The 18,540-nt window shown below is 40.1% G+C and overlaps 1 protein-coding gene, 1 long non-coding RNA gene and 1 pseudogene across 4 annotated transcripts in view; 1 reads left to right on the forward strand and 2 right to left on the reverse strand.

The window, feature by feature from the left end:
- Window positions 1-82, forward strand: part of LOC144629249 (uncharacterized) — a 3,840-nt gene extending 3,758 nt beyond the window's left edge. Inside the window, exon 3 of the long non-coding RNA XR_013566323.1 lies at window positions 1-82. This exon is cut by the window's left edge and continues 75 nt beyond it. This is a non-coding gene — a long non-coding RNA (uncharacterized LOC144629249).
- Window positions 83-2,902: 2,820 nt separating this feature from the next.
- LOC144667166 (von Willebrand factor A domain-containing protein 7-like) lies at window positions 2,903-8,246 on the reverse strand. 2 transcript variants are annotated; one of them, XM_078528562.1, is made up of 6 exons: window positions 8,128-8,246; window positions 7,138-7,855; window positions 6,042-6,305; window positions 5,434-5,706; window positions 4,384-4,644; window positions 2,903-4,076 (listed from the first exon to the last, which is right to left on the reverse strand). In XM_078528562.1, exons 2-6 carry the CDS (start codon window positions 7,832-7,834, stop codon window positions 3,487-3,489), a joined length of 2,085 nt encoding a protein of 694 aa, XP_078384688.1. In that variant the 5' UTR covers window positions 7,835-7,855; window positions 8,128-8,246; the 3' UTR covers window positions 2,903-3,486. The 2 variants fall into 2 exon arrangements, with proteins under 2 accessions (XP_078384688.1, XP_078384687.1); XM_078528561.1 differs by lacking the exon at window positions 8,128-8,246 and having other exon boundaries at window positions 7,138-8,068.
- A 1,453-nt stretch (window positions 8,247-9,699) lies between these two features.
- LOC144629012 (von Willebrand factor A domain-containing protein 7-like) lies at window positions 9,700-15,285 on the reverse strand (annotated as a pseudogene). The gene is made up of 5 exons (XR_013566305.1): window positions 14,141-15,285; window positions 13,094-13,357; window positions 11,774-12,049; window positions 10,978-11,238; window positions 9,700-10,407 (listed from the first exon to the last, which is right to left on the reverse strand). The product of XR_013566305.1 is annotated as a von Willebrand factor A domain-containing protein 7-like (transcript).
- Between the last annotated feature and the right edge of the window lie 3,255 nt (window positions 15,286-18,540).

Here is an 18,540-nt window from a genome sequence, read left to right on the forward strand (position 1 = left end):
TGTTCCCCTGGGCAGTATGGCTGTTTTAACAAAGGATAAAATTGCAAATGTTAATAAAAATACCATTATTTTCTGAGTTAAATTTGCAGTCCGTGTTTCTTTAGGAACAAAGAATCGTAACACGAACGAACGAATGAACGAACGAACGAACGAACGGATTTGTGTTTTTTCGTGGGGGGCCCCCTCCCCGACCAAATAATTAATAATTAATAATTAATAATTAATTAGGATAAGCTGATAAAGCTAAAGTTAACACTTTTTAGTCCCCCTTCTAGTTTTTGGTTTGGTATTTAGGGAAAAGTATATTTAGTATATATAAAGTAACAGGAATTCATTTTCTTTTCTATATTTATATTCTATTTATCCCTTTTATTGCTAAGCAAGACTTTACAATCAACAGTCTATCTTTTATGCTTTAAAAATTTATCGTATACAGAAGCAACAGACTTATACCCTTGTATTCTTATTCTCCTCTAGAGCCCTTTGTAATGGTCTTCTGCTCGTGTCCAGTGGTATTTCAGAAAAAAAAAAAAAAAACTAAACCCCCGGAGGCGCTCAGCAAAGTTTTTTAACCTGACAGGGAGGCTCCACCCCGTACGAGCTAGCGGTCCAAAACCTTCCCCGTTTTATGCCATTGAAGGTAAAGGTTACCCTCTTATATACCTTCCTAGAAAATGGTACCCTCGTTACATTCTTACAATAGACACACTGTATCCCTTTTCTATACCTTTGGATTGTATAATCCCTTAAATTATTGGAGTAACTGTCTGATGCCTAAATGACATTTTGCCCTACTCTGTTCTATACTGCCAACTTGTGAAATCCCTACCACTTAAAGGCTAAACCTTCCAGGCACGATCTGCGCTCTGCAACCAAACGCTCTGCGCTCTGCAACGCTCTGCAACCAAACTTGCAAATCACCAAACGCAATACAAAAGCAAACCGGCGCCTGAGTAATTTTTGACAGCGCAACAATGTTTAATCTTAGTTTACAATAACTGAAGCACAGTGGAGTCTCTAAGGGAAATGAAAATAAATCCAGAAATCGAAAGTTCGAGAAAGCGGGGGTAAATTGCTGTGATCAACTGAGTTAATATATTTCAAAGGGAACGATTAACGACGTTTGATTCGAGGTTTCGGGAAGTTTGGGAAATTGCGGGCTTGAAAAGTCGGGATTTGACTAATCGCTTACATTCTGAATATAGTCGAAGCCTTCCTTTTGACTATACTGTCGTAAGCGTCCTGCTCTAGTTACTAGTCAAGATCACTATTGTGAACTCCCGTTTAAATTGTTTCTCAAACTTCATGATTAAAAGCACTCGCAAGTGACCCTGACCACCTTGGTGAATTATCAGCTTGTCCTTTCCTTTATTTGATGCAAAAAACTGAAAGTATCTTCAGGGGCGATTCCAGACCTTCATGTAAGTGGGGGCCCGATCATCCATACCCTGGAATAAAAGGGGGGCCGGCTCTCCAAAAAAAAATTTCTCGGCCCTTCGGGCCTTAGTTTGACCTAAAAAAAGGTGGGTCCGGGCTCCCTTATCCGCCACTGATCTTGCATTAAAAATCAAGTTCTACGGTTTGGTATATATACGGCCGGCGAAAGGGTGTTTGTTAAAACTGAAGTTAAAAGCTTTATGCTCTGTTAAGCTACCAGCTTATACTGTTTCAGGGTGCATATGATCGCTTGCGAGAGCGGTTCATCGTCATAAACGACTGCAATCTTTGACAAAACTAGTTGAAAAAAAAAAAACGCATTTAATGCATTTTTCGCAAATGTCGTGGCTTAAAAGCGGGTAAAAATAGTTTATCCCCCTCTCCCCCAACTTAATGTTGTTTCATGGGGTTTGTGGTTCGCCCGACTTTGTTTCCACAATATGACAGCATTAACAGCACTGAAATGGGGGAGGGGGTAAAAAACTAAAATGTGGTACCTAAATTTGTGGAAATTTGTGCAATTGTTTCAACACTTTTGTCCAAGATTGTATCACTATACTAAATGCGACCACTTTTTTTTAATTCCAGAGGCTGTCGCTATCAAGAGAATTAATCGACTGTACTTCCAATAAGCCGTTGACGGTCTTTTGCTGCAAACTGCGACAATTTATTTCCGTCTATATGTTACGCTTAGGCTAATAAAAATAAGCATACGTGTTATCGTCGAGGAGAAAATTTAACATTTTCTTTCAGGTCTAAAGGAACCTAGTCAGCCACGCCTTTGATTTTGTTTACATACGGGAATTTCGGTATTATATTTTACGTGGAGCGTTTCTAAACGAAAGAGATCACTGTGAAGCTGCTAAAAGTGATTAAATAAATTTCCAATAACACGACTTACAGCAGTGCAGTGAGATTTCTCTTCGCCATATAGTTTTCATAATTTCGATGGCATCGAAAATGGCGGAGGCTGACTAGGGTCCCATAAGAAACGTCCTTATGCGACCCCTTGCTAAATTTTTCATCCCAGTAACATTGGGAAACTAAGCACTAGCTTTCGACCCTGGAAAGTCTAGGGGGCATCGCTTAAGTAAGTAGCGTGGTCAGCGCAAGTCTTAGCTTTTCGTTGTTTGTCTTTGTCCTCTCTGCGGTCCCATAAGTGTTCATGAGTTCTTTCATGTGGCCATAAGACCAGGGCCGGGTTTTTGAGGTAACATTCCAATTCTCTTGTAAAGAAGTATTTTTCATTGCTTATGTTTGGCTAAATTAGAGCTTACTGACATTAAAACGCGAGAACAGAAAATATCAACAGAAAACCTCATTGAAAAGATACAAAAACTGAAATCAAAATTAACGCTGAACCTGGAATCATCATCATCATCATCATCATCATCATCGTTATTTATCAAATCATGGAATCACATTCTTTCAGTAACGGTTTTCAAGTGAGCAGTGAGCTCTAAAACCCAATTGAAGCCAAATATAATTATGCTACTAAAAGCAAATTATTACTATATTCCTGGAATTAGACCTACTTACAAGTTAAAATTTAATTTTAAACACTACTTACTAATTACGACAGCAGATTAATATAATTGTCTAATTAACAACCGTGTAATTGATATTGGGTCAATGCCAACTTCCTTAAAGGGACACTGTCACGGAGATTTTAATGCTTTTCGGTTAAAAGTACTAAAATCGGCGAAGAAGACTTCTCGTGCATGAAATGCACCTAGTACATCAAGATGGAGATATAAAGTAAAGTATTGTTTGAAAGAACAAGAGCCATAATAATTTTTAGATGTTTTTCCAGTCCACAAGGACAAAATTTGAAAAAAACTTTTTCAAGTTGAGATCTAAAAGCTCCTGATGGCATTCCAATAATATCACTTGTTTATCACTTCCGTTCGCTTGCATGGTGATTTTCAGAACCAAATTACACCACTGTAAGTGTTCGTAGTTTCCATATGTCTTTAGGCTCGAGTTTTTGAATTAAACTGGTGACAGTGTCTCTTTAAAATGAGCTATTCATGAAATGCAGCCTTTTGCCTAACCCTCTGAATTGACCACAAAAAGTCTTATCACCTGTGAAACGATCACACCAGACGACTGACCCTTAGCAATCAGAGTTACTATATTGGTCTTACGCACATCTGCAGGGCGCGTGGCTTTGGCGCGAACGAACACAGTAGTGCATCGATCTTTGGCGACATATTTGGGTCGCTGTGAGCCTGCACTTTTGTGCACGATATAACCCATTCTGTCCTTCTTTACAGCTATTTGGAACAGCTCAGTAGCGCCGAAGTTGCAGATTTGGAAATGAAGAAACGTGATCTTGTTTAACGGAAGAGTGAAGTCGTTGCTTGCGTATTTCGCTCTGAGCAGAGCAGTGGTTGGTTTTATTTTGCGGCGCGATATTCTCTCAAAAGTATGCCCTTTCTGAGTGGTTCCAATCAGCTTTAGTTTGAAGGGTGTGGTGGGCGGAATGAGACTCGTTTCATAATGAACGCTGTCGTTTGTCACAAGGTCCAAGTTGCGTATGACAGCACCCGACTTGGTGACGAGCTGAAGGCGAAGAGAGCCAGTATCGACTTTTCCTTCCCCAGCCAACAATGTCAACACCATTTTGTTTAGTTTTCCTGGAGAAAAAAAAAACATAAAATTAAAATTAACGGTTACACAGCTATTGCAATTAACGTTGTCCCGACCAAAGCTTAAAGACGAGACCGATATACTGCTGTATAGGTAGTATATATTGATCGAAGGAGAGGGCAACTGCACGTGCTGAATACTGATAGATATAATGATATGATGGTGTTACAGAAATGGGTATTGAAAACTGACAGTGCAACATTTGCTGCGTTGCAAAATTAGGTTGCAATTAAGAGAAATTGCCTCGCGTTATATGGCCTTTATCCATCATAAAAACGCAGATGTTGTACAAACCAGCAATTGGATTTGGAAACAGCACTTCTACTTTCCTTCGACCACGCCCTATAGGAATCACGAAGAAATGCTTGAAATCGATGTTGGTGCCGCTACTTGATTTGACGTAAAATTCGTGCTCCCCAGTAGTGCTCCCTGATATCTCTAGAATCCAGTTCCCTTTGACAGGGTTGGCGATCTGGTAGACAGAGACCTGGGAAAGAATGACTTTCTCAGCCGTGACTAAAGCACCGGTTGGATCCCTCAGAGTTATTCCATGCCCTGTCGGTTAATAAGTATACATAAACAATGTATTCATTTTTAACAGTTTATGTACATAAGGGATTAGTTTAATGTGGGGCTATGCTGCGATGTATTAGCCACTGATGACTCAGAATTAAAGATGTTCCAAATTTCCTTCTATTTGAAGGGAATTGTCTTTGAAACAATACCAAGGTATGAAAACAAAACGTGGAACCAGGTTGGTTAAGATTGCTGAATATTAAGACGATTAGTAATGATGAAATTGAGACACTAAGGCTTAATTTTCTTAGTAATTCAACAATGGCCAGTTGGGTTGTCCCGGCGATTAACTCTGCAGGATTCTGTAGAATGAGTCAACTATGAGTATTGTTATTCTCCCAGGACACGATGCCCACCACATGTAACCACCCGGCACTTTTGCCAGGTTATCCTGACAGTTTACGGGCACTCATTTATACTCCTGAGTAGAAGAGGCACTGTGAGAACAAAGACCCCACTCCGGGACTAGGGTCCCGGTCTGCGCACTTACACTAAGGCCTCCGCGCCTATTTATCCCCAAGCAAAACCAGCATTGCTCGCAGACCACCTAAGGGGTGTTGAATGGTTAATGCGAGACTGTGCGAGACGGCGTTACTGAAATCTTTTCTGCGAGCCCGAGACCTTATTAGCCTTAGGAAGGTGTCAAAGAAAAATTCGAGACGATGAGACCTTTGAAATTTGGCTAAAAATTTGCGAGATACGCATTTTTTGAAGGACCATCTATTCACCACCCCTCACTTAAAATTTAGAGTAGCAAACTGCACAAACCGTTTGTACGTCGAGTAGTTTTCACGGATATCGTTATTGACTCCATGGAATCGTCGACTGGGAATCTGTACCGTCTCTGTCCCCCTGAGCTCCGCTTTTTCCTAGCTGACATGGTCGACCCGAAGCTAATGATGGTGGTTCCTTCCAAGGCTTTCCTGATGGCGTCTTTAAGCTTCTCCACTTCAGCTGCGTCTTTCAGCAACAAAGCTTGGCCTGAGGTGAACTCGGCGAGTTCGAGGAAAGCTGGATGGATGTGACCGCCTCTGCAACTTCCTGTTGAGGTGGAAAATCCACGAATATTGTTATTGGCAACGACGTTTAAGCTGTGGTAAGGTCTGGTAGTGCTGGTGGCAGTGGTGGTTGGTGTTAAATAACCCAGGGTGGTACTCGTAACTAAAGATTAGGAAGAATCTTTAAGTGCATAGGAGGATTTTTTGGGTTTTTATTGTTGTATTTGTGGTCTTCCCTTTGTATTTTGCCTTGGGAAAAATTGAAGTTCACGTACGGTTACCACCTTTAGACAAATGCAAGTGAGTGTCATGTTTTCCGTTTTAGGGTTGTAAGTGGGGCGAGCAAAACTTAACCCCTTTGGGACCCTGACAGCTTACCAGTTGTAAGAAAGTTGATTGTTATTTCCGATCCTTCCGCTAAAAGCTTCACTTCTTCTATGTTCTCTTTTGTAGCGTCTTTAGGACCAGCATCAGTGAACACGTACATAGGAGAACCAAAGAGAGGATCTTGTCCAAGAGCATTCAGCATTCCTTCAAAAGTGTATTCTGGACAATCACCTCCACTGTGTGCTCTTAGGGCATTGATCGCCTGTACAAAATCCCTTGCTTCACCATCTTCTTTAATTACCAGTTGTCCTGCGCCTGTAAAAGAAAGGGAATCACAATAACATAACGACGTAGTGGAACGTATAGTAAGCGTTGATTGTGCGAAGGTAATTAAGTAAGTGATGCTGATGGTGACGATGATAACGAAGATGACGGCTATAATGATGATGATGATGATGATGATGATGATGATGATGATGATGATGAAAATAGTAGTAGTGGCGGATGAAATAATAACTCCGCAGCTCAGTAGATAGAGGGCCCAAACGGTGTTTAAGTTATTGGTTCTCGTCCCTACTCCGAAGGTTTTTTCCGGATTCTCCGGTTTCCACCCGCCACAAAAACCAATACTTCTAAATTCCAATTCCAATCAGGAATCCGAGGGTCACATGTTTCTTAGTCGAAGTGCAACCCTCGTTAAATAAAATCAATTTAATTTATTCAATTTAAGTAGGAAAGTTTTCGATTCCCGTCGGGAACTTAAATTTTTTTCTTTGTCCCACGCTCGTGACATGATGAATACTTCATCTTTCTCAATAACTGCATTCAAAGTTGATGATCAAGCACAGATGATCAATACATTCTTGTTGCTCATGATCACAAAACGAAAGTAAAGGAAACACAAATGCAAATGTACTTTTGAACCTTGCTTGATGAAAACAAGCGAATATATCCCCTTTAAATCCAGACATAAGCTGACCCAGGCCATCGCGAAGAACAAGATGCGGGCGCGTTGGCGTTCCTATGCGACTTGCACGATGGACACAACGTGATGATCACGACGCGCACTCCACGCACGCGTTTGTTTTCACTTACACAAAACGCTTACTGTTTTGCAACCTACAACGAAAAATTATTTACTACATACCTGACATAGGGTCATTGAAAGGTGACAAGATATACTCCACTGGTGCCTTACGTTCAAAATTAATCACAGAAATGGCGATTTTCTTGACAGCTTCGATTACACTGCGCATACTTCCAGTATCATCAATAACAAAAATTAAAGAAACATCTCCATCAACAGCCATAAAGCTATCGAAAGTCTCGTTCCCGAGTGTTTCACGTAATCCTTCAAGAAAGCTTTTGCCTTTGTTTCCGGCAGACCTTTTACGGCGCGTTGAAGAATCAGTGCTGAGCAGATGTAGGACTTTTCCGAGGACGTCCCTGGCATATTTGTAGCTCTTGCTTTTAATGGAGTCTGCTAATAGTCGCGACAGCGTAGCCTTTGTTTCATTATTGTATCGCAGCCGGCTATCAGTCGCTCCTGCGTTCGCAACAGCCTTTTCAATCTCGTTGATAAGTTCGAGGAATTTGTTTGAAGGTTTGAAGATCGTACGGGTTTGCGGTTGTTTCGCTGGACCCCTTGCTCCCAACGATCGGCCCAGATCTAATTCAACCACTGGCGTCTTCCTCGTAGAATTTGCAACAACTCGTGAAAATCCGAATAGGGCACCACGAGTGAACTGGAGTGAGCCAAAGAGATTTCCACAACAAACACTGGCCGACAAGAACAGACAAAAGAAACCAACTTTGAAAGAGAGTGTAAAATGCATCGTCACCATTACAGCTCCGCGATTTGTGATCTGCAGCGAAATACCACAAACTGGTATTAGCTTACCCTTCAGCTTTAATGCAATACAAGTGTCTGCTGTTGAAAACATTTTAGACAAACTGGCAAAGCTTCAAATGTTTTCGTTAACCTTTAAACCGTACCATACAGAGATAAATAGAGAATCGTATGCTAAATATGCTTTTCGTGCTGCGATATAATAAAATGACTTTAAAAACGTTTGGTTTTTATCTATCAGCTCCAGTAAAGGAGGTTTTTACCGCACACGAAAATTGCTCAGCTTACCTCAGCTTCAGTTTTTGCGGAATACGAGTTCCAGTTGCTTATAACATTATTACTCAGTATTTTAGACAAATTGGCAAAGCCTCAGTTGTTTTCGTCAACCTTTTAACCGTACCATGCAAAGATAAATAGAGAATCATATACCAAAAATTCTCCAAATCTTACCGCGCTGCGATCATATAAAATGATTAAAAAAAACCCGTTTTGTCTTTTATCTGTTATCCAGCGCTGAACATACCGCAAAGGAGATTTTAGCTGCATAAGATGATTGCTATCTGCGCTGAGATTTGAGGTGGGCCAAAAGTTGGTTTCAACTTACCCTTCAGCTTCAGTGAAATACGAGTGCCTGCTGCTTAAAACATTATTGCTAATTAGAAAAATTGGCAAAGTTTCAAATGTGTGTGTTAACCTTTCAAACCGTACCATGCAGAGATAAAAAAGATAATCTTATATTAAACATTCTTCAAATCTCACCCTGCTGCTACAAAATAAATTTTAAAAACGTTGGCTCTCATGTGTTAGCTAGCCCTGAACACATGGAGTAGCCGGAAATTTTATTACACAGGATAAAAGATAATACTCAATTTTCAATTCTTATTACCTCTGTATAACAATTTAGAAAGGCAAATTGTGGGACCTGATTAACTTAGGGAAATGTAAAGAGCACTGATATATGGCGAAAAAGGGGCAAATCGACAAAACACAACAACAACAACAAACAAACAAACAAAACACCTAACTACCAAGTCTTTCATTATCCCTTTTTAGCTTTACAGCAGCATTATGTTTTCTTTTTAACCTATTAAATTATATCCAAGATTTTTTGTCAATGGCGTTTTTATGGTTTCAATCATGTTTTGAGAGCTGGTGACCCGAACTTCTCTAGGTTTATTTAAAAAAAAAACAACAACAACAACAACAACAACAACAACAACAAAACAATGACAACTCTTGTTGCTTGTCTTGTTTAATATTTATTCAGTTTTATTACGCTCTCGTCCTTTTCTCATTCTACGTTATTTCTAATCTGGTCTGGTAATGTTAATGTTAACCACATGTAACATTATTGGTATCTAAAAAGGCAAAGTATTACCAGTACATCACTGTCGTTTCTTCGCAGTCGAGTGGACATGACATGCATATGCAAATTAGATGGGAACAGGCTTGTTAAAATTAAACTTTGTTAAAAATTCCCAGTTGTATATCAAAACGAAACTTTTTCGTTTTCGTGGGATGAGAATTACGCATAATTTTTTAAGGAATGTAGGCAGGAAAAAAAAATTTCCTCTTGATTCCTTGAACACACGATCGAGGTCGAAGAATGAAAGTGGTTGTTGAATTAATTTATTTTTACAGAATAGCGACTGCCCTTGCCACATGCCAACTTTCTCGCCTTGCTCGGACAGTAAAATGGACAAAGCCGAAGTCAATGAAGTTGATCGAACGAAAATAAAAAGGGCAGAAAGTTACTGATATCATGATGGAAAGTGAAAAAAAGCCCACGACACGGGGTATTCCACGTTTAAACGAAAGTATATAGATAAACTGAAATGTCCAGAGGTGTTGTGGGGGCGGATTATCAATATTTTGAAACTGGAAGGCAACGCTTCTCGCGTGACTTGTCAGCGAGCCAATCAAAAGCCGCGAGGCTATCTTCCTTAAAATGAGCTATTCATGAAATCCAATCGCTTGACAAACCCTCTGAATTAACCACAAAAAGCCTTATCACCTGTGAAACGACCAAGCCGGACGACTGACCTTTAGCGATTAAAGTCACTCTATTCGTCTTATGTACATCTGCAAGGCGCGTGGCTCTGGCATGAACAAACAGCGTTGAGCATCGATCTTTGACGACATATTTGGGTTGCTGTGAACCTGCACTTTTGTTCACGATATAGCCCATTCTGTCCTTCGTTACAGTTATTTGGAACAGCTCAGTAGCGCCGAAGTTGCAGATTTGGAAATGAAGAACCGTGGTCTTGTTCAACGGAAGAGTGAAGTTGTTGCTTGCGTATTTCGATCTGAGCAGAGCAGTGGTTGGTTTTATTGTGCGCCGGGATATTCTCTCAAACGAATACCCTTTCTGAGTGGTTCCGAACAGTTTGAGTTTGAAGAGAGTAGTAGGTGGAATGAAACTCGTTTTGTAATGTATGCTGTCGTTTGTTACTAGGTTCAAGTTGCGAATGACAGCACCCGACTTGGTAACGAGCTGTAGGCGAAGAGAGCCAGTGTCGACTTTTCCTTCCCAAGACAACAATGTTAACACCATTTTGTTATGTTTTCCTGGAGAAACAAAAGCATTTCATGCAATTAAAATCAACGGTTATACATAGCGAACGAAATATTTCAAACCACGCGAGTTCGCTAAACCGGGTTAAATGAGCCAAAGTTATATTTAAAGGCTTAGTTACACTAAGCAGTTTTCCTTGCAACTTGCAACGCAACGATGACGACTGCAAAACATTGCAAGTTGCAGAGTGGACGTCACACGTTTGCATTTTCCTTTTTGCAAATTGCAATGCTCCCGTTATAAAAATCATCGTTTTCTATCGTGACTTACAGTATTAGAGATTGTAAAAGCTTTCAACTTTTGCTTTAACAAGCCAATACGGTCCTTTTATTATTTTAGATTTTTGCGGTTTGTAAAGGTTTGTTGCATTGTGCAAAGGTTAAGCTTTATTATCTCAGAATTTCTGGTGTCATGTTACCTCGACTCTCTACAAGGCGGACACCTCTCTAAGACGGGCAGCTGCGGTCGGTCCCGAAGGTGTCCGTCTTAGAGAGAGTTGACTGCAGATAGAAAAATTGCCTCTTGTAACATGGCCTTTATCAAAACGTAAATCTTGTACAAACCAGTAATTGAATTTGGAAACGGCACTTCAGCTCTCCCTCGACCACGCCCAATAGGAATCATGAAATAGTGCTTGAAGTCGATGTTGGTGTCGCTACTTGATTTGACGTAAAACTCATGCGCCCCAGTAGTGCTTCCTGATATCTCTAGAGTCCAGTTCCCTATAGCGGGTTTTATTATCTGGTAGACAGAGACCTGGGAAAGAATGACTTTCTCAGCTGTAACTATAGCACCGGTTGGATCCCTCAAGGTTATCCCACGCCCTGCAGGTTAATAAGTGTACATAAATAATGTATTCATTTTTAATTTTTTGTGTACATGACGGAATATTTTAGTTTAAGGTGGGACTATGCTATTATGTTTTAGCCGCTGATGACTCAGAATTATCAATGCTCCAAATCTCCTCTTAGTTGAAGAGAGTTGTCCTTGAAGAAAAATCACTAAAGTTGTTCATTTTAGTGATTCCTTACCTTGGACTCAATCAAATGGAACACGGATGTTTTAGATTGTTGAAGATAAAGACGACTATAGATGATAAAATTGAGACATTTAGGCTTCAATTTTCGTCGTATTTTAACAAAAGCCAGTTGGGTTGTCCCGGCCAGGATTCTGTAGGATGAATCGATTATGAGTATTGTTATTCTGCCAGGACACGATGCCCACAACAAGTCACCACCCGGCACTTTGCCAGGTTATCCTAGCAGTTCACTGGTACCTGTTCAACTCCAAAGGAGAAGGAGGCACTGTGAGAGCAAAAACCCCACTCCCGAAGCACCAAAAATAGCAAACTGCACAAACCGTTAGTTTCCCGTCGACTGGTTTTCACAGATATCGTCAAAGTCTCCATGGAATCGTCGACCGGGAATCTGTATCGATGTCGTCCCCCCGAGCTTCGCTTTTTCCTAGCTGACATGGTCGATCCGAAGCTAATGATGGTGGTTCCTTCTAAGGCTCTCTCGGTGACGTTTTTAAGCTTCCCCACTTCGGCTGCGTCTCTTAACAATAGAGCCTGGCCTGAAGTGAACTCGGCGAGTTCGAGAAAAGCTTGATGGAGTTGATCGCCATTGCAGCTTCCTGGTGAGATGGAAATAACAACGAATATTGTTTTTTTTGAAAAAATTTTTAAAGTTGTGTTAGTGGCGGAGAAGGTTAAGGTTTTAAAGAACCCAGAGATGTATTCGTAATGAAAGGTGACGTGATGTGCAAAGGAAAAGATTTTTTTAGGGGGGGGGGGGGGACGTTAATGATTTTGCTTGTTGTTGTTGGTGTTGTTGTTGTTTGTCTCCCTTGGAGTAGAGCCTCGCGGTGGCGTGAGGCTTACAGTTTAAAAACCTTTACGACTTTCAGAGCAATGCCAGTGGTGACCAATCTTTTTACTATTTAACCATAAAGAATTAGTACGCAGGAGGTGATAAGACGAAAAGACAGGGCTATGAAGTAGGGCTGGGAGTAGGGCTAGCAAAAGAGCTGCATTGCAACGGAAAGGGAAACATGGATATTCACTGCTACGCATGCAGAGAAGGCAACTAAGTGAATGAGGGAAGTAAAGATCAATGCCCAGTTTCATTTATAACAAGCGCCTGCAGGCAATTATGGCATTTGTATTCAACAAAACAGTTCCTGGACTTGGCAACGATAAATACAACTACAATGATTCCCTGTAAGCACGTTGCATAGAGGAAGCTGGGCGTTACATGAGCGATGAAAGATATAATGCTGGTGACCTGGCTGTGGAATCCGAGACAACCGCAAGGAAAAATGACATGATTACCTGCAGCAATAACATCAGCGAAAATGTGAGTTAAGACTATAATGCCAATCCAGATACACTAGTGAAAAAAGGTCATTGTTTATCCGGTACACGTTTGTAGTTACATTGTAACTTCCGTCTTTATCAATTATGTCAGGCAATAAAAAGTTAAAAAAAAGACTTAATGTAGAGACCCAAAGGGAGTGAGGGGATTCCATAGCCCTGGAGTCCTAAAACATTTTCTCTTTTTGGAAGTCGAAAAAAGTTCCTTTGAACCCTATAAAGGTAATTCAGTGGAGCTCTGGAGCCCTTATCTTTTTTCTAAGATCGCCGGAATCCTAAACCTCCTCGAGACTCTGTCAGCTTACCAGTTGAAAGAAAGTTGATTGTAATTTTCGATTCTCCTGCCAGAAGCTTTACTTCTTCTATGTTCTCATCTGTCGCGTCTTTAGGACCAGCATCAGTGAAAACGTACATAGGCGAGCCAAAGAGAGGCTCTTGTCCAAGGGCATTCAGCATTCCCTCAAAAGTGTATTCTGGACAATCCCCTCCGCTGTTTGCAGTTAGGGAGTTGATCTCCCGTACAAACTCCTTTGCCTCACCATCTTCTTTAATTACAAATTGTCCTGCGTCTGTAAAAAAAGAGACGATAACATAACGGAGAAGTGGAACGAAGACGTCGATTTTGCAGACGACGACTACGATGATAATGATGATGATGATGATGATGATGATGATGATGACGAGGTTATTATAATTAGTTGATAGTAAGCTTGATGGTAGTTACTGTATGTCTTTTTGGGTTAAGAGCTAAATGGACGGTAATAAGGGGTAATCGAAGATTTTAAGTACAGTTATGTAATGTTCTATTAATGCTTGAGGCCACAAGAGACCAAAAGCAAAGGAGAAACGAATGCTTGCCTCATTTTCTTTTCTTTTCTCTTAAAAGTGCATAGTGTTCAGGTCTAACCACGGGATAATTTACTATCCAACGGATAGATTGGATGAAGGGCTGGCTGGTTGATTGATTGACTCAGCTAAATGACTGAAGAACGAACGAAAGAGCGAACAAACAAACAAACGGAAGGACGGATGGATAAGTGAATGAGTGAATGGACGGAGTTATGGAGGGACGGTCGGTCGGGACAGACGGACGGATGGACGGATAGATGGATGCATGGATGGATGAATGGATGGATGGATGGATGACCTAATCTGCTTAAGACAGAGGAAAAACGGGCATCGGACATAAAAGACCCAAGCCATTGCGTGACGGACGCATGAACGCGATGCTCACGACGCACACACCACGAACGCGCTTATATGTTGTTTATATTGTTTAAGAAAAAAAAAAACTCACACAAAACGCTCATTCTTCAGCCTAAAAATACAATGGAAATTTGTTTACTACATACCTGACATAGGGTCATTGAAAGGCGACAAAATATACTCCACCGGTGCCTCGCGCGGATAATTAACCACAGCAGTTGCGATCTTCTTGACTGCCTCGATTTCGCCACTCATACTTCCGGTATCATCGACATCGAAAATCAATGAAACGTCTCCTTCGACAGCCATAAAGCTGTCAAACGTCTCGTTTCCAAGGCTCTCGCGTAAACCCTGAAGAAAACTTTTGCCTTTGTTTTCGGAAGACCTCTTTCGACGTCTTGAAGAATCAGTGCTAAGCAGATGTAGAACTTTTCCGAGGACATCTCTGGCATATTTGTAGCTCTTACTTTTAATCGAGTTTGCTAATAGTCGGGTCAGCGTAGCCTTTGTGTCATCGTTGTATCGTAGCTGGTTGTCAGTTGCTCCTGCGCTTGCTACAGCCTTTTCAATCTCGTTGATAATTTCGAGGAATTTGTTTGAAGGTTTGTAAATCGTGCCACGTTGCGACTGTTTCGCTGGGTACCCACCTCCTAACGACCGGCCCAAATCTAATTGAACCACTGGAGTCTCACTCGTAGGATTTTCCACAACTCGAGAGAACGCGAACAAGGCATCGCGAGTGAACTGGAGTTAGCCAAAGAGATTTCCACAGTAAACATTGGCCGACAAAAGCACACAAAATAAGCCAACTTTGAAAGAGGGCGTAAAAAGCATCGTTGTCATTACAGCTTCGTGATTTACGAACTGCAGTCACATGCCACAAATTAGTTTCATCTAACCCGTCAGCTTTGGCGGAACACGAGTGCCTGCTGCTTATAACATTAAATTTGCTATTCTAGACATATTGGCAAAGCTTCAAATGTTTTCTTTAACCTTTTAAACCGTACCACGCAGAGATGAATAGGGAATCGTATATGAAACAGTTTCCAAATCTCTTCAGCCTCTTCGTGCTGCGATTAAATGAAGTGATTTTAAAAAACGTTTGGTCTTTTATTTGTCAGCAGGCACTGTAGTTTAATTGCGATCTGCAGTTACATGTAAGTTGGCACCATTTCAATTTGTGACGGGGCTACATGCTCGTATCAGCTAACCTTTCAGTTTTTGCGAGATGCGAGTACCTGCTACTTATAACATTATTACGCAGTATTTAAGACAAATTGGCAAAGCTTCAAATGTTTTCGTTAACCTTTCAAACTGTACCACGCAGAGATGAATAGAGAATCGTATATGAAACATTCTCCAAATCTCTTCGTGCTGCGATTAAATAAAATGATTTTAAAACGTTGGGTCTTTTATCTGTTAGCTAGAGCTGCATTACCGTAAAGGAGATTTTACCTACACGAGATGGGTGCTCTCTGCAGCGAGTTGTGAGATCACACAATTTTGTGGGCTACAAATCGGTATTAGCTTACCCTTCAGCTTAAGCGCAATACGAGTTCCTGCTGTTTAAAACATTATTACTATTTTAAACAGACTGGCAAAGTTTCAGTTGTTTTCGTTAACCTTTAAACCGTACCATGTAGACATAAATAGAGACTCGTATGCCAAATATTCTCCAAATCTCTTCGTGCTGTGATAAAATACAATGACTTTAAACACGTTGGGTTTTTTTTATGTATCAGCTCAGTAAAGGAGATTTTTACTGCACAAGATGATTGCTATCTGAAAGTGAGTTGTGAGATCACACAATTTTGTGGGCTACAAATCGGTATTAGCTTACCCTTCAGCCTAAGCGCATTACGGGTGCCTGCATTTTAAAGCATTATTAATGCTCCCAACCCATGAAATGAAAACAAGACAACAAGTTCAGTGGGAGAAAAGGAGTAAGGGATGAAGTGCTCGAGTTGCCAAAAGGAATCATGCAGGGTATCACAGGTTAGTTGGTTGGCAACGAGAGGTTGGGAACAAACATAACCACATTTCCTGGTTCCCAAGAAACTGGGGTTCTTATCTCCAGGGCCCTTGGGAACAAACACAACAGCCAACAACAGCAACACTGGGGTCCCACTCTACAGGGAAAGCTTGACCCTTTGAGGCTATGGGGCAAAAGGGCAAATTGTATGGAGCACTTCATCCCTTCCCGTGGTTTATTTATTTTAAGAAAAACAACACTTAGGTAAGATGGTCTAAACCTATTGAAGAAGATCAGAAATGAAAGTCAGTAAACAAATAATAGAATGGTCGAGTTAGTATATGCCAGCTTAACACCTAAGGTAATAGTTATATCAATGTCCTAAGAAGAAGAGATATTTCTCAAGGCCAACAGCTGTAAGCTTGAGTTGGCAAACAAAATGTTAACAATACTAACAACATCTTAATAAGCAGTCATGCTGCTTCATTTTATAAGCTCTAAGCCTGAGTTAGCATACAAAATAGTAACAATATAAAAACAATGTCTCTATAAGCAGGCATGCTGCTTAAGTCCATTAGTTCTACTAAAACTTGAGTTAGCATACAAAAATGGTAACAATTATAACAGTTTCTATATAAGCAGAATTGCTGCTTTAGTCCATCAGCTATGGCTAATGTTTAAAAATAATAATACTCGTTATCATAATAAAGGACAACCCTCTACATAGCAGTATTTGTGTGTAGAATTTCAACATTGCCTAAATATCTACGAGTACTGTGCCAAAAAAAAAAACCAAAGAGGGTTGGGTGGGTGGGAATTATTGTGAGAACCATTTCAGAGCTCAGAGAATTTGAAGTAAAATTAATGATGTCTAGATAAAACAGCATGGCCTTGATTGACATGATACTGTAGAATAAGGGCAATATGATTGGTCAGCCCGAAATTGCGCATCATACTGGTACAGAAGTATATTTGACCTTTGAATGTAACGCAAGAGTGTTAGAGTCTTGCAGCCTATTGCGTGATATATCTATATATTTCACTGGAGCAATATTTTTACTTCTTTAAAATCCCTTCATGGTTATCACATTAACTTAAATTTATATTACATAAAATTGGCATTTATATTCCATATAAATTCGCTTTATTATTATTATCATTATTATTATTATTATTATTATTTTAAACAGAGCTTCCGTTTTTTTTTTTCGTTAACCTTTAAACCGTACCATGTAGACATAGATAGAGACTCGTATGCCAAATATTCTCAAAATCTCTTTGCGCTATGATAAAATACAATGACTTTAAAAACGTTGGGTTTTTTTTTATCTATCGCATCTCAGTAAAGTAGATTAGTACTACACAAGAGGATTGCTATCTGCCGTGAGGTGTGAGATCACACAATTTTGTGGGCCACAAATGGGTATTAGCTTACCCGTCAGCATTGGCGGAACACGAGTGTCTGCTGTTTAAAACATTTTTACTATTTCAGACAAACTGGCAAAGCTTATTTTAAATGTTTTCGTTAACCTTTCAAGTCTTTCAACCGCACCATGCAGAGGTGAATTGAGGATTTTTTTCCAAACATAATATAAACCTCATCGTGCTGCGATATAATTAAATGATTAAAAAAAAAAATGATGGGCCTTTTATCAATTGGCTAGTGCTGTACTACCGTCAAGAAGGTTTTAACTGCATAGGATAAAGGAAATTGCTGAAATTTTCAACTCCTCTCATCTCTGTTTAACAGATAACTCAGGAAATGTACGTGGCGAAAAACAGTTATAGCTAGCAAAATAATAAAAAAAGCAAACACGCGCAAATATATTTCATACTTTGCTATTGCGCACTCCATTTATACGGAGAAGACGGGGTACTAACATTAAGCTGAGAACAAACAAGAAGACAAACGAACAGAAGTTCTACAGTTTTGTATCAAACAAATGTATGAAATATATAAGTCAGTATCAAACTCAATTTCGGCAGACTAAAGGTGTTCAATTGGCATCTGAAAATTCGGCGGAAATTACCTTCACGTGATCACGCTGAGTTCGGTTACACTTATCTACCAATGCTGTTTGAAAACAAAACCAACAGCACAACGGGTTTAATAATAATTATAAAAATGATGATGATGATGATGATAATGGTGATGATAACTTATATCCAAATTCTTTTTAAAGGGGCAATGTCACGGAGTTTTAGTATTACTTGAAAATCCAATGAAAGGTGTTGGTTTTAATAGGAAATCCACCAATAGTGGCCTGGCTTTGCTTTGGTAAAAATTGGTGTGGCAATGGATGGGTAAGAAGAAAGTCCCTAAAAATTGAAAAAATAGGGCCGACGTTTTCAAGTTGACAATGTTACTTGGAAGAAAATCACATGAAAAACATTGATTAGGGTTTATTGGCATCTTGGGGAATGAATTTATGCCTTTCTTTTATTTATAAAGGTTATTTTGTTGATCAGTGAGTGTTCCCTCGTAATTCTAGTATAGTTTACACAAAACATAGATGACGTCTCGTGACAGTGTCCCTTTAACCCTATTCAGACCGGGGGGGGGGGGGGCTTTTG

Source organism: Oculina patagonica, chromosome 10 (assembly GCF_052425735.1).
Source record: "Oculina patagonica isolate OP01 chromosome 10, crgOcupat, whole genome shotgun sequence".
NCBI classification, from domain to species: Eukaryota; Metazoa; Cnidaria; class Anthozoa; order Scleractinia; family Oculinidae; genus Oculina; species Oculina patagonica.